Here is a 26,927-nt window from a genome sequence, read left to right on the forward strand (position 1 = left end):
CTGTCAGCACAGAGCCCAATGCAGGGCTCGAACCCATAGACCGCAAGATCATGACCTGAGCCAAAGTCAGATGCTTAACCGACTGAGCCACCCAGGCGCCCCTCATTAGGCCTTTAAGGTTATAATTAAATATAACATATTGCTAGATCAGAAAAAAATTAAAGCAAAGGCTCTAAGTTAGTATTAAAATTGTTAGCAAATAATTTCCTTTTTTTTTTTTTTCCTTTGCCTATGGAAATTTCAGGGATGGATAAAACTAGACAGAATGGTATAATGAACCTTCATGTACCCAACATCCAGCTTAAACTACTATATATTTATACACACACACCCTCACTCTGTTCCCTCCATTTCCTCTGTTTTAGATCAAATCACTATAGCATTTCATCTGAAAATGTTTCAGTATGTGTTCTTTAAAGATAACAAACATAGCCATTAATTCCATAATTCCATGATCACACCTACAAATAATAATTCTTTAATAGTGACTATCCAGTCAGTGTTACCATTTCCTATTTTCTTATGTCAGTTAATTTTCAGGATTCACAAAAGATCCACACTACATGTCTCTTAAATCCTTTTCAATCTCTAGATTTTCCTCTTCAACTCTTTTTCACTCCTTGGCAATTCATTTGTTAAAGAAGTGCGGTCCAATTTTCCATGTGGACCTCACTGGCTGTACCCCTTATAGCGGTGCATGACATGTGATTCTGTCCTCCAAACTTGCTTATATTTTGAGGTTCATGAGCATTTGTCACCTAATTTTATTTATTGTCCATGGGTTTAGTTTTGCTTCTTATAAATGGGGATACTAAATCGTGGAAGTAGTTTTTTTAATGGGATTTTTTTAAGTTTATTTATTTATTTTGAGAGAGAGTGTATGTGACCATGAGCAGGGGAGGGGCAGAGAGAGAGGGAGAGAGAGAGAATCCCAGGCTGGCTCCATGCTGAGTGTGGAGCCCAATACTGTGCTCGATCTCACAAAATGTGAGATCATGACCTGAGCCAAAATCAAAAGTCAGATGCTCAACTGACTGAGCCACCCAGGCGCCCTAATTTAATGGGAATATTTAAAAGCTGCCATCTTCTGATAGTTATATTTCATAAGAAAATTCGAAGTGTTAAAAATGTAGAGGAGGCTTTTTTTTTTTTAATATTCTATTCTAAATCCTATTGGATGAAGCTAGAGTAATTGAGTCCTTTCTCTGTATCAGTTATCTGACCTGCAGGTTCACATATTTCCAAGGGCACTGGTGAACAGGAATGTTGGCTTCGATAGTGCCTATGTAAATGGCAAATTAAAATTATTTGCATCTAATAAAAAGAATCTCATGCTTTTTCCCTTGCCTAGTAATGAGCAACACTAAAAGTATCTTATTTTTAAAATGAAACTCCAAGATTGCCTGGGTGGCACAGTCCCTTAAGCATCTGATTTTTTATTTCAGCTCAGGTCATGATTTCAGGGTTTGTGAGACCGAGCCCCATGTCAGACTCTAAGCTGACAGCATCTAGTCTGCTTGGGATTCTCTTTCTCCCCATCTCTTCTCCTCCCCTACTCTTGTGCGCATACACACTCTCTCAAAATAAATAAATAAAAATTTAAAAAATGAAATCTGAAGAGGAGAAAGAGGAGCTGAGGTGTGTTGCCCTGGGTTTATCATTCTGTTAATGCTGTGAGCACCGTTCCCCATCTGTGAGAGATACAGGCAGTGATTTGCATGGACCCAGGATGAGACAGTGCCCACGGCATCACCTGCAATGTGCACAGGTAAATTCAAAATAATGTATAGGTTGCCAAAAAAAGGAGACACCAGAGATGAATGATAGACTCTTGGAAAAATTGAGCCATGGAGAAAAGCAAAGAAAATAGACTAGTGCACATAAGCAATAAAAGAGAAAAATGGATGGCTTAGACTTCATCAAAATTAAAGACTTTTGTGTGTCAAAGGATATTACCCAGAAACGGAAATGACAGTCGAAAGAATAGAACATATTTGTAAGTCCTATTCCTGGTAAGGTTTTAATATCCAGAATATATAATCCCTAAAACTCAGTAAGACAACACAATTTAATAATGGACATGAATTTCTCAAAATATATACAAATGGCCAATCAGTACATGATAAGACACTTCACGTTATTAGTCATTAGGGAAACCTAAATCAAAACCAGTGAAATACCAGTTCACACCTACTAGAATGCCTACACTTACAACAACAAAATAAAATAAGTATTGGCAAGGACGTGGAGAAATTGGAACCCTCGTGGGAATGTAAAATGGTATGGCCTTTATGGAAAACAGTTTGGTGTTTCTTCAAAAAGCTAAACAGAATGACCAGGTGACCCAGAAATGTCTCTCTTGGGTCTCTACTCTAAGGAATTGAGACACCAAAACAGATGCTTACACTCTAGTGTTCCCTGCGGCCTTGTTCACCATAGCCAAGTGGTGTGTGAACCACACAAGTGTCTGGCAACAGATAAATGAACAAACAAAACGTGATACAACATACAATGGAATATTATTTATCCATCAAAAGGAGTGAGTCCTAATACACAGTACAATACGGATGGACCCTGAAAACATTTTGCGAAATGAGATAAGCCAGACACAGAACTACTGTAGGTTTCCACTTATATGAATAGGCAATTCCACTTATATGAATAGTCATAAAGACAGAAAGTAGAGTAGACTTTACAGTCTACAGTGTCTCAATTCCTTGGTAGTGTATAGACCCAGGAGAGAAATTTCTGGGTCATCTGGTCATTCTGTTTAGCTTTTTGAAGAAATACCAAACTGTTTTCCATAAAGGCCACACCAGAGGCTGGAGTGAGGGGAGAATGGAAAGTTACTGCTTAATGGTTGTAGGTTTTCTGTTTAAGATGAAGAAAAAGTTTAGGAAATAGGTAATGGGGATGGTGCACAAAACTGTGCATTTAATTAATACCACTGAATTGTATACACAATTATGTATAGGGTTAAAGCAGCAATTTTTTGTTATATATTTATAATAAAATTTTTTTTAATATTTTTTATTTATTTCTAGGAGAGAGAGAGAGACAGCGTGAGCAGGGGAGGGTCAGAGAGAGAGGGAGATACAGACTCTGAAACTGGCTCCAGGCTCTGAGCTGGCAGTCAGCACAGAGCCCGACACGGGGCTCAAACCCACGAACCACGAGATCACGACCTAAGCGAAAGTCGGACGCTTAACCGACTGAGCCACCCAGGCGCCCCTATAATAAAAATTTTTTTATAAAAGATATATTTAGGGGTACCTGGATGGCTCAGTCAGTTATGCATCTGACTTCGGCTCAGGTCATGATCTCACAGTCTGTGAGTACAAGCCCCCATCGGGCTCTGTGCTGACAGCTCAGAGCCTGGAGCCTGCTTCAGATCCTGTGTCTCCCTCTCTCTCTCTCTGTCCCACTCCCTTTTGTGCTCTGTTTCTCTCAAAAATAAACACTAAAAAGGTTTTTTTTATTTAAAGATATACTTGGGTGATACAAAAGGATATTTTATTGCTTTGGTATCATCAGCTCCCAAGAAATCTGACAGTTGCTTCAATATAGTAGAATTTACCACGTCACCTTCTTCTCGTAAGGGAATAAGAAGAAATTGGGTTTTGGTTTTGTTTTGTTTTGTTTTTTTCCCTTTGACTTTGTTAGAGTGTGTAAATCATAATCTCTCCTTGCTTGTAGATGCTGCTGGCTACCCTACCAGGCGATACCTCACATCCATACAACACACTGCTAACCTAACAGCGTTTAGTTTGGTCTTCTGATGATTCTGTATTACGGTTAACAGGATTTCACAGAGATCTGCTTCTGCTTCGCAGGGCTGATAGAAGTCTGGATCATCCTGCTGGAGCAGCTCACAGCAGCTGTGTCCAACTGTCCACGGCAGCACCAGCCACCCACCCTGGATTTACTCTTTGAGCTGTTGAGAGATGTTACCAAAACACCTGGTAAGAATTTCTACCTCTCTCTTTGGAGGGAGCGCTTATGCATATAACATTTAGGAGGGCATTTCTTTGTGTCTGCTTGTTTCATACCTATATCCCGGGACTTGGGGCAGAGCTCTATGCATCATAGATGCTCAGTTAAATACTTGCTGAATGGCTATGATGCAGTGATGTTTAAGATAAGTTCCATTATTGTTTCCATGTCTTCCCACTAGTCCATTTACAAATAATGTGTACTATCCGGTTAGTTGAGTGTGTTGGATTCCCACAATAATCAGGCCAAGGGTATTGGCTTTGCTCTGTTCCAGGATTATAGTCTTCCTCTTTGACTGGATCATACAAGCTCTTGGCCCAGGGCTGTTAGTAGGACTCATGGGGTCTCCAGTGACATAAATAAACCCTATGTATATGTGTGTGTATATATATATATATATATATATACACACACACGTACATATATACACACACACACATACACACATATATATATATGCAATATGAAGACTGCAAGATCTTTTTAATTTTTTAGAGCATGCAAGCAGGAGAGAGGGGCAGAGGAAGAAAGAGAACCTTAAGCAGACTCCACACTCAGTGCGGAGGCCAGGGCAGGGCTCCATCCCACAACCCTGGGATCATGACCAGAGCCAAAATCAGGAGTTGAGCGCTCAACCAACTGAGCCACCCAGGGGCCCCAAGACAGCACGATTTTGAACGTATAAAGGTCATAGGTGATTAGATTTAGAAAAAGACATTTAGTGGTCATTAAGTACCTTAGTTCCACAGGAAAAGAATGGCCCTGAGGAATTTATTTCTTCTTTCAAATTAATCAAATTTAGCACGTACACGTACACATGCAAATTTTCTCAAGATCCAAGAAACTATAGAAATCAACCACAAATGAACCCACTAGTTAATTCCTTTGTAGTAAGAGGAATTTCATATTTATCATAAACTAATGAAGACTTGATAATTATCAAAATTAATAGATAAAATGTGTATATAATGCTTGCTGAAATATATTGAAAACCAAAAAAATTATGAACACCCTAAATGGGTTAAGTAAATTCTGGTAAGAGCATATAAATATTCTACAGACATTAAAATGAGTATCTGTGAATATTTAAAGTATATATACTATGGAGTACAATCTCAAATTTATGACATTTTATGCATTTATAAATATACATGTACATTCAAAAAGACTGGAAGTCAAACATCAAAATGTGATTATCTCTGTGGGTGAGGTTTTTTTCTTCTTTATATTCTCATGTGTTTTCTGCTTATTAGAAAAAGGAAAAAAAGAAAAAAGGATGCCTTACTTTTGTAATCAGATTTTAAAAATCCATCACTTTCACAAGGATTGTCATTATAGCATTGTCTATAAAGCAAAAAATTAGGAACACCTTAAATGGCCATCCGTAAGGGACCAGATAAGTAACTGTTGTGGATATGTGCAATGGAATAGTATATGGCAGTCAAAATGAAGAATATTTAAATGTGTTAACGACAGAATGTCTCTAATGTGAGTTAATGTGTTTCTCAATGTTTCGTATAGACATGTGTATACTTTAAAATACTTTAGAGGGTATTTTCTTGTGTGTATATGTATCTGTATGTTTGTTTATATCTGGGGACTAAAGTCAATCAGGTGATCCTTTAACCTTATTGATATTTAATTTTTTTATGAATTTATTCATGTGTCACTTGCATAAGTAAAATCATCAAAAACAAGAAAAATGCCACCAAAGACCACATATTCCCCAATCAGTAGTAAATTCTTTTTCCTTGCTGCTTCTCTGAGAGTGGGGGATGCCCGTGAAAGAGATGGGCGATGCCAGGCGACAGCGGGAGCTTCCCTCTCACTACAGGAGAGCTCTGTGATCCCAGTTCTCAGGCTGACTTTTCTCTTCCAGGACCCGGGTTTGGGATCTATGCGGTGGTTCACCTTCTCCTCCCTGTGATGTCCCTTTGGCTCCGGCGTAGCCATAAAGACCATTCGTACTGGGACGTGGCTTCTGCTAATTTCAAGCATGCCATTGGCCTGTCCTGTGAGCTGGTGGTGGAGCACATTCAGAGCTTTATACACTCAGGTATCTATGGTGCCACAGCAGTCCATGCTGGGGACCTTTTTCACAGGAAGCATCACTGTTTAAAAGTGCTTATACATACCAGTGTCTGATTTTTGTCTGGAAATGACTACAATAGAATTATATGGTCACTGCCTACCTTCTCATAGATGATCAAAATGAAAATTGATACCTAAAATGCGTATGTGACTAAAAACAAAATGCCATCTAGTAAGTCTGTGCATGAGGAGAGGGGAGGCAAGTTCAAATATATAATAGGTTAAAAAAGTGACGGGGGTATATCTTCCTGCTTCATCTGGGGAGGCTAAATGGAGGAGATAAGATTTTAGAACAGGCCTAAATTATAGGCAAGAAGTTGTTTAAGAGGTTAGGGGTGGACTCTTCTTGGTATCTGTGGCACTTTGAGAAACATCTCAAAGTGTGTGGTCGATAGGGTATTGAAGTCAGCAGATAGAGCAGGAACTAGAGGCAAGAGAAACAGGTCAGCTATGGTACCAGCGGGGCAACATTTGTGAAATCTAGATTCTTGCTCATGGTTCTTCGTAGGAACAGTTGGAAGTTTGAGAACAAGAAAAATTACTGTTAACCCTAGAAGTTATCATTCTGTATATCTGGGCAGCTCAGTCGGTTAAGCGTCCCAACTCTTGATCTCAGCTCAGGTCATGATATCAAGTCATGAGATTAAGCCCCACATCTAGCTCTGCGCTGACAGTGCGGAGCCTGCTCAGGATTCTCTCTCCCCTCTTTCTCATCCTCCCCCCTCAATAAATAAAATAGGCATTAAAAAAACATTCTATATGCCTTTCTCTTTTCTTTATAAATGAAGAGGTGAGGTAAAAGACTCCCTTGTTGGAAAGGTTAGAAAATCTCCTGAGACTTTCACCCCAAGGGAGAGTCAAAAAGGAAAGATAAGAAATGGTAGCTATGCTAAGTGTGAGGACAATTTGCCCCATAGGAAAGAACATCAATCGTGAAAGAAAACAAGTGGATTTTTCCACATGTAAGCAATAACTATCCATAGGGGTAGATGTTCTCATCTGGATCATTGCTTTGCACAGAACCTTTGAAGGTCCTACTGAAAGTTGAAGCTGTGGCATCACAGGGGCATTGAGGGAAAGAATACAGTCCTTGAATTGGACAAATAGAATGTGATTTGGGGAAGTCTCACCTTCTTTGGTCTGGGAATAGTGTGCCAGACTGAAAAGTTCACGTACTGGTAAGACAAGAGGTATTTTGTTTGCTGAGAGCATTGAACTCAGTTTACTTAGTCTATCAGCAATAAGGAAGGTATACATTTTGTTTTTCCATTGTTTGAAGAATTTAAATTATTTTTACTAGCTACTATTCAGGCTGTATATGCTATATTCTGCCTAAGTAGATCAATTACATGCTTAACTTTGTACCTCAACACATAAAAGTAAACCACATATTTCATCTTGAAATGGATAATACAAGCTAAAATTGAGTTTAAAATCCCAAGAAAATGACTTTTCTCCCAGTTGCTTATAGGACTTCCTCCTTTTGCTACAAATGCCATTTCAACCCTCTCCTTCACAACACAGTTGAGTGAAATCTTGGTCTTACTTTTCCCTGTAGACATCAGGTATGAGAGCATGATCAACACGATGCTGAAGGACCTGTTTGAGTTACTGGTGGCGTGTGTGGCCAAGCCCACGGAGACCATCTCCCGGGTGGGCTGCTCCTGTATTAGGTGAGAAAATGGTTCCCTGGCCCTCCACAAAATATATGTGTGTATATACAATATATGTATATATGTATGTATGCATATACATACACATATACACACATACATCTATATATGCTAATAATTCCTCATTTCATGTTTAATCAGCAAATATTTATTGTGTTAGGCATTATACGAGGTATTCTGCTGCATAAGAAGTAAGATCCCTACCCTCGAGAGGATTTAGCCTTTTCTAAAAGATATAACAAAGAGAGAACCATGTAAAATGATAATAGTAAGGAGTTACCATCCATGCCAAGAAGGGACAGGAGGGCCGAGGAGCAGGGTGGTCAGCAAGGGCTTTTCACATTAATGACACTTGGTCAGATCCCCCGAGGTAGGTTAGCTTTTGTTTGGTGGGAACTCGCAAGGAGAGCATCACAAACGTAAGCACGGAGGCCAGAGTTACAAGTGACAGGAAGGTTTTTGTGATTTTGATTGTCATTTGTAGAGGAGTGGTAGAAAATGGAACTAGAATGGAAAAATTAGCACAGAATATATATACAGCCTTGCATGCAAGCTTAAACATTGCCCTGTTTATATTGGGGACCCACTGATATTTTGATAGTCAAATAAATGCTTTAGGAAACAGTGTTAGGACAAAGGAATGTCACAGATGAAAGACGGGAGTGATGAGAGGCAGCGAGACTCGCACGGAGACTCTGGAATACGTCTGTGCGTGTGTCTGCTAAGGGCTTATGCCGTGTGACCGCAGACAGACAGATCCAGGATCTCTTCCCTCATTTCCCTGGGCAGGTATGTCCTTGTCACAGCGGGCCCCGTGTTCACGGAGGAGATGTGGAGGCTAGCATGCTGCGCCCTGCAGGACGCATTCTCCGCCACGCTCAAGCCAGTCAAGGTAAAGTGCGGGCAGGAGGAGCCAGAGCGATGTCCAGCCTTCCTTTGCCCTCGTGCTGCCCGTCAGGTTGGGCACCCAGGTTCTGCCCTCCTCCCCTGAGTGGGCCATCTCACCTGAAATCCTGCAGAGGGTGAGAAAGAAGTTGTCAGATGAGTGCTTTTGTCCCGGACACGGAAACCGAGTCAGCTCCGGGTGGGGGCCTGGACACACCCAGGGAACGTCTGCTGTTGTTTCTCCCTAGGATCTGCTGGGCTGCTTCCACAGTGGTACCGAGAGCTTCAGTGGGGAGGGCTGCCAGGTGAGGGTGGCAGCCCCCTCCTCCTCCCCCAGCGCGGAGGCCGAGTACTGGCGCATTCGAGCCATGGCTCAGCAGGTAAGGGCTGGGGCTTGTGATCCCAGGGGCTTCTATCACCTATCATCTGGTGATGAAGGTCTTACATCACCAGACCACTTTCCATTCCCTTAGGGACATACACCTTGTGGCTCTGCGTCTTGTCAGTACTGTTTTTTGTGAGGAATAACTAACCCAGTCAACAGCATTATGATCATCCCCAGTGCCCAGATCAGACAGGGTCCTTTTCCTGCCTGGACGCTTACACTTGATACCGCGCTTGTCTTGCTTGGACTACTTAGATTATCCATTATTTGCTTAAACATTGATATTCCTGCCAGACTACGAGTGCCTAAGGATAGTGGACTTACTTGATTTTTTTTCTCTTATATCTCCCATACAGAGCTTAACACTTACAAGTTGCATAATTTCAGTTGAATGTAACTGATAAGTGAGGTTAAACTATACTTACTCATGCAGGGATCACCATGTACCAATGGCTTTTTCTTCTGGCAGATATCAAAGAACTCACAAAACTTGGCTATGATCTCCTGAGAAGCAGAGCCCATTCTGTATATTTGCCTTGGTGGTCCTAGAGCAAGGAGTACATACAGAAGGGCCTTAGTAAACATCTGCTGGGGCAGTGAGTTACTAAATCACAACATTAACACCAGCCACAGATTAGCCCCCAAACACTTGTGTGACATGTCAGTCTACCTCTAAGAAGCCCTGCATGGGCTTCCAGCAGTAATTAAGCACCGTTCCTAAATTTACATATATTCATAATAGTGCACAGTTATTTTTTTTTTAATATTTTTAATTATTTCTAAGAGAGAGACTGTGAACAGGGGAGGGTCAGAGAGAGAGGGAGACACAGAATCTGAAACAGGCTCCAGGCTCTGAGCTAGCCGTCAGCAGAGAGCCCAACACGGGGCTTGAACCCACAAACTGTGAGATCATGACCTGAGCTGAAGTTGGAGGCTTAACCGACTGAGCCACCCAGGTGTCCCAGTGCACGGTTATTGAGAATACAGTCTGTCATGTAATGGCAACAGACATATTTGAATTGTGTCTTCACATGCAGAAGATATTTTGCACATACGTGTCTGGTATGTTTAGAATATTAAGCGGTTATGGGGCCCCTGGGTGGTTCAGTAGGTTGACGGTCTGACTCTTGATTTCGTCTCAAGTCATGATCCCAGCATCATGGGATCGAGGCCCACGTCGGGCTTCATGCTGAGTGTGGAGCCTGCTTAAGATTCTCTCTCTTCCTGTCTCAAATTTGAGAAGTAAATAAAATATTAAGCAATTTTTATAAATGTATACATAGTGTCAGATTGAATCATTGAATAAGTAGTTAGAGGCTTTCTTTCTCTACAGGATCTGTTTAAATTCTTAATAAAATCTCCCCTTAGTACATTAATAATCCAGGCTCCCCTGATGATCAGTTGAGAAGTTTCCTGGCTTGGTCTGGCTTCTAAAGGGCTTTCCCCCTGCACTCCTCACATAGTGGGACACCCTTCCACCTTCCACTTCTCCTATCGTCTGCCGTCAACACTCATGATATCTCAGGACATGACGGCTGTGCTGTTCGGAAGGTAGAGAGCACATCCCTCTGAAGCATCCATGGCCAGTCCGCAGAGGCTGGAACAGAAGAAGGGTCGTAAGGCTGCAGTGGGAAGCCACTCCCATCCGCAAGGCTGCCATGGACAGCCACGGCAGTAAGGCACCAGGACAGAGAAGCCAAGGGGGCGGTCCTCTGCTGGGGTAACTTCTCTACTAGGAAGCCAGTACACTGCTAGATACAGATGTTTCCCAGTGCGCACAGTGGTTTTCCAAACTATATACATCACACAGTGAGAACATGGAATCTTCTTCTGAAATACTGGACCATTAATGGAGAAGAAAGGCAGAGACTACTTAGTGAACCTTTTACTTTTTAACATTTCTGTTTTCTTCCTCAGTCCCTAACCTTCCTCCAGATACTCTGATAACTCTTATAAATTTTGGAAAGGAAAAGTTTCTTAAGAATACTTCTATTTCCAAAGGGAAGTAGGGAAAGGCTGTGAAATCATGTAAAACGAGATCATGGAGGTCAGAATTGGGAAGTGGTTACTGTTTTCTTAGTCACTTCTTCCACAATCTGGTAGAGGAGCAGGTCTACATCAGTAGTCCCAACAGGAGGTCCTAATTAATTTCTTGTGTTGGATAGAATATAATGTCAAAATCAGAGATTCTTTTTTTTACAAACACAGCCCCTCTTTATTAGTATTAAATAATATTAAATAGCAGCGTGTACAGGAGTGTAATGAACTGTCACATGATAAAGGTAGTACTAGTATTAGTATTAGTGTCAGCCTCTAACTTCTACTGAATTTTTACTGTTCTAATACTATGTGTACTTAATACACACATATGAATTCTCTCAACAAACATACCGGGTAGGAAACCTCAATATCAACCTTAAAGTGAGAAAATGAGTAAAAAGAAAAAAGCAACTTACCCAGGGCCATCCAGCTAATCCCTGGTAGAGTCAGGTGGAGGATGGTGGAGCTCTGAACTGTACCTTTGCGTACCTTTGCAGGTGTTTATGTTGGACACCCAGTGCTCACCAAAGACTCCAAACAACTTCGATCATGCTCAGTCCTGTCAGCTCATTATTGAACTGCCTCCTGATGAGAAGCCAAACGGTCATACGAAGAAAAGGTAAGCAGCTAACCAGCTCTAACATGTGGGGAATGTATAATGAGCAAAGCTCACTTATTTTGCATTCTGGCTCATTGTCATCCAAGTTTTGGCTAAGAATACTGGAAACGTTATAGAGTCCTTTAGCCAAGGACTAAATTCACAGAAAATTGTTCACCTTTTCACCAAAGTTTCCACATTTCACATGTACTAATTTGCTAGGGCTGCCATAACAAAGTACCACCAACTGGGTGGCTGAATCAACAGACTGTATTTGCTCACAGTTCTGGAGCCTAGAGGCCAAAGATCAAGGTCTGGGCAGGGTCAGTTTCTTCTGAGCCCTCTCTTCCTGGCTTCTGGATGGATGCCTTCTCCCTGTCTTCACATGATCTTCTTCTGTATATGTTTGTGTCCTAATCTCTGCTGATAGAGACACGAGTCATATTGGATTAGGGTCTACTCTAATTAATTTTTAAGACCTTATCTCCAAATACAGTCACACTGTGGTACTGTGGGTTCAGACTTCAACATATGAATGGTGTCAGGGGGACGCAACTCAGTGTGTTTATAGGATCAGCTATATTATACCCCTTTTTTAAAAAATTGTAATGTGAGGCATGATTTATATTATTTCAGGGAGAAATACATCAACTTCTTAAGAGCAATATAGCTGTCAGGAGACAGATCTCTGCCCTGCTGCAAGAATTTTGCCCTTTTTAAATACTATCAAATTGCCTAAAAACTGTTGTTCCTAGACTTGCAGGATAATAGCCATGACAGAAATTTCCATTTTTAAACTCCCAACACACGAATAGTAATGATGATAAGTATTGGAGCGCTATACGTGGAATACAGAGGCTAGGTATTTCCACTCCCGTTTTATCTACGAGGAAACATTCAGAGAGGCTGGGCCACCTACTCAGGGACATAGCCAAAGGGTGGCACCACTTTGCATTCCTGGATTTGACTCTTACTACAGACAGTTCTTAGCACAGGATGGAGGACAAGAGGAGTTAGACCTCAGGAAAGTTCATTTATATGCCCTCAAGTGCATCCTCAAAGGGCCCATATTGAAATCACCCATGGGAAAAAAAAAAAAAAAGTAAATCAAATTCAGATTGTAATATGAATAAAGAGAAATCTGGGTGCAGTTTTTAAATCCCTTTGGCCTTGACAGTCCTGAGCTTTACACAACCCACCTACAGTGAGAGCTTTAAGCGCATGACTCTGTTTATCTGTGGTACTGACATTAGCAGGTCTTAGGTCAGCCACTTGTTATGCAACTAACTCTTGAGGAGAGCTTTCCTTTGTACTTGGGATCAGAAGCACTTCAAGGTCCCCTCCTTAAAGGGGGAAGACGCCCTATGCTGAGAAAAAGGCTGAAACACTTGGGTACAACAAATTTGAAAAGTTATCTGCTGATTTTTTTTTTTGGTTCCAGGTCTTTTTTAAAAGATGATTAGGAGTTGCATGTCTATAAACAGTTATTTCACTTTTTTGGTATCTGTCTGAAATGTTGATCCCCACAGTACTGCTGCTGCTACTTTCTTATTGCTGCATCAGTTAGCTTGAAAGAAGGATTTTCTGTCCTTTTTCACACGCACACTTAGCCATTTTGTATCCTAAAGCTTCAAAGGGATGATCTCGGTTGATAAAGATCCTCCATAATTCAAACATAATTCAAAATTCAACCCTCTTTTTAAGTGTTTGCTGGTGAAGGGCTTTCCAGCTCTCAGGGAAGGCGATAGGTCATGTCCTCTGGGCTGGGGTGTTTATACCTTCAGAAGTTTGATCAAACTCACCCCTCTCTCTGGTTGTGGTCCCTGCTTCAGGGGTCCAGGCTGCCAGGGACATGGGGTTGGAGCGTCAGAGCCATTTCTCAAGGAGAACGTTTTGTCCAGGCACCAGCACTTAAAACCAATAAGTTTTCGTTACTCAGTTTGCCTTGGACACTTACTGAGTGCTCCTCTCACCAGACATTTTCCCAGGTCCTGGGGACAAAGATGAATGAAATACTGCCCTTGACCTTGAGGACTTTATAAAGTGTAGTGAAGAAGACAGACAAGGGTATAGACTTGAGTAATTGGTGACAGGATTTCCCTTAGAATTTGTGTCTACAACGATAGGACGCTAAGTACTAGACCAACTTGGTGGCTTTTAGAGCCCTCTTCTTCCAGAAAAATGCATATCCAGGGTTCTTAATACCTTAAGTAAATTATCAGGGGTAGGATAAAAAAATAAAAATTAATTAGTTAACTTATCAGAAGGGGGAATGGAGAGTTACTGTGCAAAGAGTATTGAGTTTGAGACGAAAACGTTCTAGAAGTAGATAGTGGTGATGGTTACCCAACATTGTGCATGTGCTAAATGCCACTGAATTGTACTTTTTAAGGTGGTTAAAACAGCAACTTTATGTTATGTGCACTTTACCACAAAACAGTTACTTAAGTGATTTGTTAGAAAGGGTCACTGTTTGTAAATGACAGTTCTTTGCTGCTCACTTATTCCATCTTTGCTGAGCATAGAGTGTTCCCTCAATGTACCACTGCACAAAGGGCCAGGTCAGCCCTTAAATGTATAGAAGCATTTGTGTTCTTTTATGTTAAAAAAAAAAAAAGTAATTTTTAAATGCAAGGTCATAACTAGTCATATTAACATAACGGTTGGCTTCTTGAAATAAACATTAAAAAAAAAATAAACATTAAGAGTTGTCCTGCCTTCATAATTATCCCATCACGGGAGTGAGTTTGCCATATAATGGCATGAGCTATTTTCATAGAATTCTAAGAGCAATGAAAAGAATGTGAAAGCACAAACCATGTGGGTGGATTGGAATTGAAATTGTTTTCTTAGTATAAGAATCCAACCAAACAGAAGAGGCCAAATCAGCAAGGGGCACAGCCCCGATAACGAAGAGCAGGAAGTTGTCCTTGTGACTGATGGTTGAGAAGCAGGGACAGCCCATGAGTCCTGGCCAGGTGTCTAGGTAGGATCAGCCCAGCCCATGTAGCTGACACGAGGGGAATCTCAGTGGATCCAAATGAACAGTCAGGCACACAAAGGAGTCCCATGGCCATGCTGGCAGGAAAGGACACAGAAGGCAGTTGCGTGTGTTGAGTGAATGCTGCTTTCTCTCCTCAATTTGGTTTACAATAGCTCAATTACCTATTTCTTAATGTTGCAAATGTTTGGCTCTCCTCCATCTCACACGCTGGAAGTGCCCAAGTTTTTACACATACGCACCTAGAGAATTAACCGCTACGCCTGGTAAGCAAGTGTAGTCCCTAGAAAGCTAGACTTCACGAGATTGCTAACAACTTTGAGTTTGAGCAAAAAGGCCAAAGGGTAGTGAAGACAGCCAATTAAAATTCAGAGGATTGACCAGAAATTGTTACTGTCTGGTTTGACATTTTATTACTCGTAGCTATGAAGGAAATAAAATGTCATCTCCCATAAGTGTGCCTGTATTTAATAGTTTTTATAAAACATTAATATTATAGCCTCAAGATTTTAAAAAGTATCAGCAATCCCATTAATCCCACTAATGGGGTTAAGCCCATTAATCCTCATGGTGAAAATGGTTATCATGTAATGTCCCAAGAAGTTTTCCCTTTTTAAAGGAAGGCATTAAAACACAAGTAGTTTATCATTTCGCCTATATCGTTCTAAAACGTATAACATCTGAATCGCTGCAAAGGACCTCACGTTTGGCAAAAGGCTACTGATCACTCCCTTTCTTTTCATTTGAAGCGTTTCTTTCAGGGAAATTGTGGTGAGCTTGCTCTCTCATCAAGTGTTACTCCAGAACTTATATGATATCTTGTTAGAAGAGTTTGTCAAGGGCCCCTCCCCTGGGGAGGAGAAGACGGTCCAGGTGCCCGAGGCCAAGCTCGCCGGCTTCCTCAGGTACATCTCCATGCAGAACTTGGCGGTCATCTTCGACCTGCTGCTAGACTCGTACAGGACGGCGAGAGAGTTTGACACCAGCCCTGGGCTGAAGTGCCTGCTGAAGAAGGTGTCCGGCATCGGAGGCGCTGCCAACCTCTACCGCCAGTCTGCAATGAGTTTTAATATTTATTTCCACGCGCTGGTCTGTGCGGTTCTCACCAACCAAGAAACCATCACTGCCGAGCAAGTGAAGAAAGTCCTTTTTGAGGACGAGGAGAAAAGCACAGACTCCTCCCAGCAGTGTTCATCAGAAGATGAAGACATTTTTGAGGAGACTGCCCAGGTGAGTCCCCCGAGAGGCAAGGAGAAGAGGCGGTGGAGGGCCCGGATGCCGTCGCTAAGTGTCCAGCCCATCAGCAATGCGGACTGGGTGTGGCTGGTCAAGAGGCTGCACCAGCTGTGCATGGAGCTGTCCACCAACTACATCCAGATGCACCTGGATCTGGAGAACAGCATGGAGGAGGCTCCCATCTTCAAGAGTGACCCGTTCTTCATCCTCCCCTCCTTCCAGTCGGAGTCCTCCACCCCATCCACTGGGGGGTTCTCGGGGAAAGACACCCCTTCTGAGGACGACCGAAGTCAAGCCCGGGATCACACAGGCGAGTCTGGGAACCTGAGGGTGGGCAGCGGGGACGTGCTGCTGCTGCCCCCGAGCCCCAAGGTGGAGAAGAAGGATTCTGGCCGGAAGAAAGAATGGTGGGAGAGCGCGGGTAACAAAATCTACACCATGGCGGCCGACAAAACCATTTCCAAGTTGATGACTGAATACAAAAAGAGGAAACAGCAGCACAACCTGCCCACGTTCCCCAAAGAGGTCAAGGTGGATAAGAAGGGCGAGCCGCTGGGTCCACGGGGCCAGGACTCCCCACTGCTGCAGCGTCCCCAGCACTTGATAGACCAAGGGCAGATGCGGCATTCCTTCAGCGCGGGCCCCGAGCTGCTGCGACAGGAGAAGAGGCCCCGCTCCGGCTCCACCGGGAGCTCCCTGAGCGTGTCTGGGAGGGACGCCGAAGCACAGATCCAGGTGGGTTCCTGCCGGCCCGGGATGCGGGATGCGGGGAGGCGCACCTGGCAGTGCCAGAGGGAGGCTGGGTTCCCAGGGACAGACAATGGCAGCCATGTCCCCCTTGCAGAACACTCATACCCATTGTCAGAGTTGACAGTTTCCCTCCAGAGTCAGAGGATTGCCTGAGCCTAAGACATAGCATCTGTCTGAAATGGAAATTTGACTCTTACATAATGTCAGGAATTATTTTTATGGGTTCTAGGAGATAGTATTGAGAACTTGGAGCTCACCTGAATAAATAAGATGAAGCTAAAGCTTCTAAAGTGAACATACTTTCACTGGCATGGAGTCCTGAGTTTGTCATTTGAAGATGCACTGAAGAAATACCTAAAGGAGAAAAGCAAAGTGCATGTTATTATGTGGTTATACCAATGAGCTGTTTTCATCTCAAGTTTTTCTAATCCATTCTGAGCACACAAAAATTCTCATTCCCTAGAGGGCTTTGAGCATTCGTGTTCCTTCGTATAGTTAATATTTGTCATTTCGTGGTGCATCCAAAACTCAGCCTGAGAAGAAAACAATGTTGGTACTGTTTGTTCAATTTAAGAATTGATGAGACAGGAAAAGAGAAATAGAGGGATCTAGAGTGATAAGGAGCCCTTTAAAAATACTCCGAGCATTTAGAATGTGGACTCCTGTTACATAAGTTAGAAAATCTTCAATCCTAGAATTCTATGAACCTGCACAAAAATGTATTCTTAGAATGAACATCAACTTGGACATAGCATGAATCTTGCAAGATGACTTATTTTCTTCTAAAGCATTTTGAATATAGTACTAAACTTTGGAATCCACAAAAATCATCTTTGGACTTTTGCCAATCTAGTCTAACAGAGACATATGGTAGTCCTATTCCAGTTTGTTAGGTATTCTAGAGACTGATAATTTAATGTCTCTTCATTAGGGGCGCCTGGGTGACTCAGTTGGTTAAGCATCCGACTTCAACTCAGGTCACAATCTCACGGTTCATGAGTTCGAGCCCCGCGTCAGGCTCTGTGCTGACTGCTCAGAGCCTGCTTCGGATTCTGTCTCCCTCTCTCTGCCATTCCCCCCCTCCAATCTCACAAAAACAAACAAAGTTTCTTCATAATAGGAAGGCAAGAGAGTTTTTAAAAATCTGAGGAATAAATAAGATTTTGGTACAGGCACACCTTGGAAATACTGCAGGTTTGGGTCCAGACCCCTGCAGTGAAGCAAATCTCAAAGCACGTCAAATGAATTTTTTGACTTCCCAGTGCATATAAAAGTTATGTTTACACTATGCCATAGTCTATAAAGTGTACAATAGCATTATATCTAAAAATAGATATACGCATACCTTAATTTTAAAAATATTGCTAAAAATCATCTGAGTTTTTAACACATAATAGTCTTGCTGGTGGAGGGTCTTGCCTCCATGCTGACGGCTGCTGACTGATCAGGGTGGTGGTTGCTGAAGGTTGGGGTGGCTGTGGCACTTTCTTAAAATAAGGCGACAATAAAGGTTGCTGCATTGACTCTTTGACCTACTATTTCTCTGTAGCATGCAATGCTGTTTAATAGCATTGTACCTACACTAAAGCTACTTTCAAAATGGGATTAGTTCACTCAATCCCCGCTGCTGCCCCATCAACTAAGCGTATGTCATATTCTAAGTCCTCTGTTGTCATTTCAGTAATCTTCACGGCATCTTCACCAGGAGTAGATTCCATCTCAAGAAACCATTTTCTTTGCTCACCCATAAGAAGTAATTCCTTCTCCATTTAAGTTTGATCATGAGATGGCAGCAGTCCAGGCCCACCTTCAGGCTCTGCTTCTAATTCTAGTTCTCCCGCTGTTTCCACCACACCCGTAGTTACTTCCTTCACTAAGTCCTGAGCCCCTCAGAGTCATACGTGAGTGTCGGAAGCAACTTCTTCCACACTCCTGTTCATGTTGATGTTCTGACCTCTTCCCATGAGTCATGAATGTTCTTAACAGAATCTGGAATGGTGACTACTTTCCAGGTTTTCAATATACTTTGCCCAGATCCATCAGAGGACTCACTATAATAGCTATAGCCTTATTAAATGGAATTCTTAAATAATGACTTGAAAGTAGAAATGGGCTGCAGAATGGCTGTTGTGTTAGCAGGCACAAAATCATTAATCTCATTGCCCATCTCCCTCAGAGCTCTTGAGTGACCAGGTACATTGTCAAGAATATTGGAATTCCTATTTCAAAATAGGAATATTTTGAAAGGGATTCTTTTTTCTGAGTAGCAGTTCTCAATAGTAGGGTTAGAATATTCAGTGAACCATCTGTAAGCATGTGCTGCCATCCAGGTTTTGTTGTTTTATTTATGGAGTGCAGAATAGCTCTAGCACAATTCTTAAGGGCTTTAGTATTTGGGGAATAGTAAATGAGCACTGGCTTCAACTTACTTAAAGTCACCAGCTGCATTAGCCCATAACTAGAGGGTCAGCCTGCCCTTTGAACCCAGGTATTGACTTCCCTGTAGCTCTGAAAGTCCGAGATGGCATCGTTTTCCAACAGAAGGCTGTTTCATCTGTGTTGAAAATCTGTTGTTTAGTGTAACCACCTTCATCAGTTACCTCAGCAGATCTTCTGGAGACCTTGCTGCTGCTGCTTCTAATCAGCTCTTGCTGCTTCCCCCGGAACTTTGCTCTTAGGGAAACAGCTTCTTTCCTTAAACCCCGTGAACCAACCTCTGTGAGCTTCAAGCTTTCTTCTCCAGCTTCCTCGCCTGTCTTAGCCTTCACAGAATTGAAGAGAGTTAGGGCCTTGCTCTGGATTAGGCTTTGGCTTAAGGGAATGTTGGGGCTGGTTTGACCTTCTATCCAGACCAAACTTTCTCCTTGTCTGCACTAAGGTTGTTTTTCTTTCTTATCGCTTGTGTGTTCCCTGGAGTCACGCGTTTAATTTCCTTCAAAGACTTTCCCTTTGCGTTCACAGCTTGGCTAACTTAGGCTGGAAACTAGGCTTTTGTGCCAGTCTCAGCTTCCAAACATGCCTTCCTCACTAAGCATAATCATTTCTGGCTTTTGATTTAAAGTGAGAGACATACAACTCTTCCTTTCACGTGAACACTTAAAGGTCAGTGTAGGCATATTCATCGGCCTAATGTCAATATTGTTGTGTCTCAGGGAATAGGGAGGCCCCAGGAGAGAGATGGGGGAGGTGATTGGTGGAGCAGTCAGAGCACACATTTATCAATTAAGTTCATCTTATATAGGCACAATTCATGGCACCCCAAAACAGTTATAATAGTCACATCACAGATCATCCCAACAAATATAATAATGTAGAAGTTTGAAATACTGTGAGAATTACCAAAATGTGACACAGAGATACAAAGTGAACAAATGGGAAAAAAAAAAAAAAAAACCCTCTGGGAAGCACAGTAAAGTGCAATAAAACGAGTTATGCCTCTTGTCTACAAAAGCTGAAAACCAGGTATCTCTAATGTTAGAGGAGTCTCTGCTATTCCTTGTATATATGAACTTAAAATGACAATTTCTAGTAGCTACATTAAATTAGTAAAGACTGATTTACTGCAGCCCAAAGACTGAGAAAACTCATTTGCCAACTGGCAGGGCTTAGCCCCACCTGAGAGTTCAGATGAACTCACAGGAGAAAGCCGCTAATTCCCCCTAAATCCTCTCTCTTAGGCGTGGACCAACATGGTGCTAACAGTTCTCAACCAGATTCAGATCCTTCCAGACCAGACCTTCACAGCCCTCCAGCCTGCCGTGTTCCCGTGCATCAGCCAGCTGACCTGTCACGTGACCGACATCCGCGTGCGCCAGGCCGTGAGAGAATGGCTGGGCAGAGTGGGCCGGGTCTACGACATCATCGTGTAGACGACTGACGTGAAGGAAGTTCAGTAGCGAGGGTTAGAGAATGCCTGCCAGTCTGACTGATCGGTTTTCCCCACCACCAGCCCCATAAAATAAGGGTCTCAGAGGACAATCTGCCGCTCCCCAACACTGGGGCCATTCTGGACACTAAACTTATATCTGGATGACACAACTGATACTCTGATTTTGCACATGATTTCAGAAAGTCTCCATTCCTTGATACATTTCTAAATCTTGATATTAATTTCCCAGTGCTTTTGCTTGTGATGTCCTTCCCAAAAGGACCCCTTTCAAGGACTACCCCTTCGAGAACACCACATCGATCTAGTCAATTTTTTTTTAATGCAAATGTTAAGGAAATATTTGCTGGTAAGTCAAGCTGATGTGTAAGCACTCAGGCATCTAGTACCAGACAGTCATTGGAGGAAGATTTTTTTTAATTTTTTAATGTTTTATTTATTTCTGAGAGAGAGAGAGAGAGACAGTGTGAGCAGGGGAGGGTCAGAGAGGGAGGGAGATACAGAATCTGAAGCAGGCTCCAAGCTCTGAGCTAGCTGTCAGCACAGAGCCCGATGCGGGGCTCGAACCCACGAACCGTGAGATCATGACCTGAGCTGAAGTTGGCTGCTTAACCGACTGAGCCACCCAGGCGCCCCTGGAGGAAGATTTTCTATTATTATTATTATGGGTTTATTAGCGGGGAAGAAAACAGCTGGAAACACATTCTTGGGTGTCACAATCAAGAAAGGGATGGCTTCCTCTGTAAAATATCCCAGAACATTTCAAAGTTAACCTAAACAGCCAAGATTTTCCAGTTGGTATTCACCAACTTCTTCTTGTAAGGTGCTTTTGTGCCTTTATTTCCTTGTTTCTAAAAGAAGAAAATGCTTACCTGGCCAGGTTTTAAGTCCGTGGGCTGGCAGCTTTGACACACAGTGAGATTGGCTGATAGAGATATGGCCAAGAGACAGACTGACCAACCACTTGGCTTCCCATTTGTCTTTGCTTTTACTCCCAAGGCAAAACAGGAAAGGGAAAGAAAAAAATGGTGCCTTAGTTTCTTGTTGCACAGACATTTCTATGCTCCACAGTTATCTGAACATAGGGCAGAACACTGGGTTTTTAAGAAAACAAAACATTAAAATGCAACTCATTTTGTATCCGCACCTTTGGAGGAAAGGACTCGGTTCTCCATCCAGCAAGCAGACTTCTCAGGGAACAGGACAGAAGTATGGGGCAGGGAGACAGCTGGAAAGGGGTGGGGAAAGGAGACTGGGATGAAGTCATTTTAAATCTTAAAATATTATACAACCATCACATGAAATGAGCGTGTCAGGCATATGAGCTCTGGTCTCAGAAGAAAATAAAACTAGATAAATTTTTAAAAACTAAAGAAATTAAAACTAATTTCATAGAATGAAATTTAGGAAATTAAGTTTCTCAATTTCAAACACTTCTCTCTGGCAAGTAAATTTATCCTATGTCTGATGTCTTTCCTAGTCGTTATTTTACATGGATATTTCTTTTAGATATTACTAGAAAATTAATTTGGAAGCTTTATCATATTTACAGTACACTGAATAGTTCTTCAGGATAATGATTGAAACTTCTCAATCAAGCCCACTCGTGTACATTCTAGAAAGTAACAGTTAGTTGCTAAGATACATTATCATTTTCCCAGCCCCTAAAAATGTGTTCATAATGGAATGTCATTTAAAACTAAAACTTCAACTCTTCAGTACAGAAGTAAGAATTTAAAACTAACAGCTTTACTCAGTGCTAGTATTTGTAAACTTTGCCTTCCTTGAGAAATATGTAAACATCTACAAGGTCACGATGAAGACAAGGTTCCCTGATTTATTTAGGCATTGTCAAAGGACCCCATCATTTCGTATGCCATCGAGAGAGCACAGCAAAATCCAGAAGGCATTTTTTAAGTTCCATAAAACACACTCTTTGCCTTCAGATTTTACTCATTCGACAACAATTCAAATGTAAAAACAGATCAACTAGTTGATCTTAACAAGCAATGAATTGTTGGAATAGCAATGAGCTGTAGTCTTATACTTTTTATGTTTTGTTAGTAGAATTGAAAGTCAGATACTTGTTGTTTTCACAAAAGCTACAAAAAGGAAAAGAACCACCATGTATACTGCTTATCAGAGGTTTACTTCCCCTTTGTGAACCCATGAGGACCACCACATTAACTTGGTGGGGGCAAGGGCCGTGGAGGGGAGGGGCAGGAAGCCTCAGGCAGAGTGTCAAATCCATGAATATAGCAGGTTTACATGTAGCAACTTTTTATAAAGCATAAAAATTCAAAGCCAGTGTCAATTCAGAATGTCACATCCCAGAGTATGTTAGTTAATTGTTTAGAAATCAAAATTCATGCACCCATAGACTCTCTATTAGGAGATCCAAGGCTAGTTTACGAAAATAAATTTACCCCATACTATGTGCAAACACTGCTCTTAGACTAGGACTCATTATAGCTTCCAAGAATTAAAAAAGTGAGAAAATGTGCATAGCTCTTGATCTATAGTTTTTAAAGAGGGTTTTGGACCCTTCCCATCATTTATTCGATAGCCTGCCCTGACACCCATATTGGTCTCAGCTCACCTTGACACTTCCCAGAGGTATTTGCAGTTATCAAAAGACAGTGCCCGAGACAAATAATCTCTAAACAAATAGAACTTCAGGTCACAATGAAGTCTGTCTTCTCCAGGAGTGTAGAGGAAAGAGAAACAATTAGGAACCCTCAGTAAATGAGTAGTCCCTTCCCACTTCAGCCCTTCACACACTTCCAGTGTCTGGATTTCTGCCTTTTCCACTCTCTGCCTTCACTCTCTCTTCCCACGGTCTCTGAAAGACCAAGGACAAGACAGCCTTTATGGTGAAAACAGTCATTACCATATATTTATTGATCTAAGCAGAATAAGATTTTGCACACTACTTTCAGTCACCTGTATTTATTGCCCAAAGTGTGTTATCCTATGACTGAGATGTATTCTCTTTTTCTAATATTTTGGTAACGTGTGCATCATGAAAATACCTAGAAAATCCAAAGTGTTTAGGAATTCCTGACAGCCAAGTAGACCACACTCATCATCAGATTTCTCCTTGCCATGAGGACGTAGCTTTGGTGGAGGCCCAGGATCTTCCCCGCTCTTGCCTCTCCTGATTAGCTTTTAAAAATGCTTAGGCTGCCCCTTTACACCATCTTGTTCTCTCTCCCCTTAAGATTATTTTCTAGCCTTCCTCATCAATTTAAAACTAGGGCATTTTCTACCATCTCTACAGTATGTAATGACCAAGGCAGATGCTAACATACGTAACAGCTCAGATCAAATTATTTCCAATCAAACATGACGAAATATTAACATAATTCAAAAGTACCTTTAAATGGAAACTTCTTGGTACAGCATCACTAGGCTTTTAGTTCTTGTTGTTTCAAGGTTTATACAGAGTCTGTTGAGAACATCGAATAGCCTTCACTTTAAGAAGGTAATGCAATTATAGAAGAGAGAGCCCTGGCTTCCCCCAAAGGCTGCTTATACAAGAAGGTTTTCTTTCTCAGAAAAGAAAATCCATTTGGGTCCATCCCAACAGACTAAGCAGAATGAAGACCTTAATTTAGAGCTGATAACAATTGCAAGAGGTTACAAATAGCGGGGAGGAGGTGACATTTGTTGAACGCCACTGTGATTGTAGACTGGTACCTACATTACCTTTTAATTCTCACAATAACCTTGTCAGATGGGTATTGTTTTCCTCACTTTTTCCAGATGAGGATACAGACCCCGAGGGGTTAAGAAATTTGCCCAAGATAACCAGTAAATGGCAAAACTGGTTGCAAAAGAGGTGTTCCTGAATTCAAAGGCCGTGCTCTCTCTCCATGACAGTGCTCTAAGGACACAGAGTGAATACATAAGTGTTACAAGGAATTAAACTGTGAAAATGAGTTGAAAATACTTGATGTCCCATATCTACAATCCTATGAGGATTTTTCAAATAGGGGTGAAAAAAGTGTTCATTTATAGAGAGATCATACATATGTTTCAAGTGTTTGAAAATAAAATCTGAACTTTAGTCTTACAGCAGGCCCTCAGTGGGAACTTAGAAAACTTGCCAAATTAGCCGGAAATGATGGAATATTATTATTCAGGGCCAGCGGTCATGCAAGTGAGCGTGGCAGTCTGTGTCTGGAATGACATGCACGATCGGTAAATTTTTTTTAATTGCCATTTAATCACTCAGAGTTAAGTGCCCTGTCACCAGCAGTGCCTCTGTACTTGCTTCCCTGGGAAGTAGATGGTAGTAAACATGGAAGTCATCAAAGTCATCAAAGTTTGAGAATATGCAAAATAAGTTCTAGCCAGTTTTCCACTGCACTCTCTGAAGAGGAAGCAACGGGTAAGACAAGATTGTTTAAAGATCCAGGTACTGAGGGCATCAGGTCAATATCCATAGTAACCACGTGCCATATGCCTAAATATTTCTACATACTCTGCAGACAAGGAAACAGACATCAGGAAAATCCAGCATATTACGTTAAGCGGACGACAGAACTTGGATATGCGTGGGTACCACTTAGGTGATCCTAGTGACATTTAGTGTGGCCTTATAAAAGCAGAAGACTCTTTTTAAGCACTTTTTATTAGAAATATGAGCTTGTGATTGGGCAAGAGTTATGAAATTAGTAAAGAACTCCTAATTATGCCTCATCCAAAAAAAATTATTGTGTTCTCATTCATAGTGGAGCAATCTAGAAAATTGTCTCTCCTTTTGGGAGATCCTCTTCCTCTGCTTATAATGTTTGCATTTGATGTGGAAATAACTAAAACTTTAATACAGAGTTTTGGACTAGAACACCATTTAGATTTCCAAAACACAATCATTGCTTCAGGGAAAACAGACCAAAAAAAAAATTATCCCTGGGGATAATTTATGAGAAAGTCAGTTAAGAACAATGCTCAGTTTCCTTATAAACAATGGCACCTCTCACTGATTGAAGAAAACGGGATACAACACCACGAGCACCATACAAAACCTTTCCCCTCTATCTTTGTGTAATAATGCATGAGGGTTCCAGGGAGGAGAGACTGGCTGACCATCTTAGTAACAAAACCACAGTCAACTGCTGATGAATCCCATCCAGGTATGGTTCTTCCAGCTTCTCAGCCACCAAGAATTGCTGTGTACTCTTAGTTCCTATCCTAAAGTTTTTAGTGGTTGTCCACTATCTTGACTTTGTTCTTAAGTGGTTCTCAAACTTTGGCACGCATCAGGATCACCTGGAGGGCTTGGTAAAACCCAGGTTGTGGGGCCCATGTCCACGGTTTCCGATTCAGTAGATCTGGAAATTTCCATTTCTAATAAGTATCCAGGTGAGGCAGTGCTGCTGGTCTGGGGACCACATTTTGAGAGCTGGCTTGAAAACATTTCCAACTACCACCTTTAAGATCAGCCTGACTTATCAAGCTCTATCGAAACACTGAACTGCATCTTGGGCAGACAACTTGGGATTGGATTCTCTACAGCATTCCTACTCAATCTTCCCAGTTTCTAGGTTTATTATGCCAACAGTTAGTTTTTTACAAGCTAGAAGACAATGAATGTATAAGTTCAATGGAACAGTGAATTCTGTGTAAGCTTCTCGTCTTTGTATTTAGAAACACTGGTTGTGGATGGTCATTTGTATCATGTTGACCCTTTGACTTGTACTGAGGTGATTTTAAATTTAAATATGTAGTGTTTGAGTTTCTTCTGTCATTACAGTTTTAATGAGACATTTCCATCTCAACTCCATCACAACTTCGGCTCCTGGCTTCCAGAAGTTTTGAGTAGTTGCTTGCTTGCCAGTAGGTTTCCCTCTCTCATTAGTCACCCAACTATCAACACTTCAAAATGATAGTACACTATTTGATGTACCTTCATCTTTCACTTAACTGTCTGATGTAAATTAATATTTTAATTTCTTTTTACCTGTAAAGAGCCTACCAAGTGGCTTCATGGAAATTTGCAAACTGGACAATTCCTTTTTGAGCAGTTCATGTGCCTGTTTGAAGGACTTTTTGGTAAATGCGTTTGTGTTCATACCTGCTGGAGACCAACTTCATTATCTCATCTTCCAGTGATGGGAGAAATGTACACAGGCATCAACAGGCTTTGGGAATACAGTGAAATTATGTTAAATATAGGTGGGGCCTATGTTTCTTAATACTTCATTTGATTAATTCATTTTGGAAATTTTTTTTCAACCAAAAAAATAATCAGAGAGGGAATAATTCAAGAGAAAATAATTCGATACCTTAAAATTATCATCCATGTATAAATTATATTAACTGTGTAATTCTTATTGATTTAACATTCTCTAAAGCCTTCTACTTAAATACACTGACATCATCTA

General features: G+C 41.5%; 1 protein-coding gene and 2 long non-coding RNA genes across 4 annotated transcripts in view; 1 reads left to right on the plus strand and 2 right to left on the minus strand.

The window, feature by feature from the left end:
• The window catches only part of ARFGEF3 (ARFGEF family member 3), a 178,339-nt gene extending 157,625 nt beyond the window's left edge, over window positions 1-20,714 (plus strand). Inside the window, exons 27-34 of the mRNA XM_039243569.1 lie at window positions 3,834-3,962; window positions 5,873-6,049; window positions 7,643-7,757; window positions 8,547-8,649; window positions 8,891-9,022; window positions 11,565-11,686; window positions 15,416-16,637; window positions 20,330-20,714. Of these exons, the coding sequence (XP_039099500.1) occupies window positions 3,834-3,962; window positions 5,873-6,049; window positions 7,643-7,757; window positions 8,547-8,649; window positions 8,891-9,022; window positions 11,565-11,686; window positions 15,416-16,637; window positions 20,330-20,521 (2,192 nt within the window). The 3' untranslated portion in view covers window positions 20,522-20,714. The remainder of the gene's footprint in view (window positions 1-3,833; window positions 3,963-5,872; window positions 6,050-7,642; window positions 7,758-8,546; window positions 8,650-8,890; window positions 9,023-11,564; window positions 11,687-15,415; window positions 16,638-20,329) is intronic.
• Window positions 8,687-11,573, minus strand: LOC120239362. The gene is made up of 4 exons (XR_005530414.1): window positions 11,484-11,573; window positions 10,399-10,624; window positions 9,453-9,572; window positions 8,687-8,770 (listed from the first exon to the last, which is right to left on the minus strand). It is a non-coding gene; the product is annotated as an uncharacterized LOC120239362 (long non-coding RNA).
• Window positions 11,567-23,212, minus strand: LOC120239363. Of its 2 annotated transcripts, none has more exons than XR_005530415.1 (6): window positions 23,138-23,212; window positions 21,686-21,766; window positions 21,411-21,523; window positions 16,910-17,006; window positions 13,468-13,575; window positions 11,567-11,652 (listed from the first exon to the last, which is right to left on the minus strand). It is a non-coding gene; the product is annotated as an uncharacterized LOC120239363 (long non-coding RNA). The 2 variants fall into 2 exon arrangements; XR_005530416.1 differs by having other exon boundaries at window positions 21,411-21,529.
• Window positions 23,213-26,927: the final 3,715 nt, after the last annotated feature.

The sequence above is a fragment of the Hyaena hyaena genome, unplaced genomic scaffold (genome assembly GCF_003009895.1).
Source record: "Hyaena hyaena isolate Hyena2069 unplaced genomic scaffold, ASM300989v1 scaffold_229, whole genome shotgun sequence".
Taxonomy (NCBI): Eukaryota; Metazoa; Chordata; class Mammalia; order Carnivora; family Hyaenidae; genus Hyaena; species Hyaena hyaena.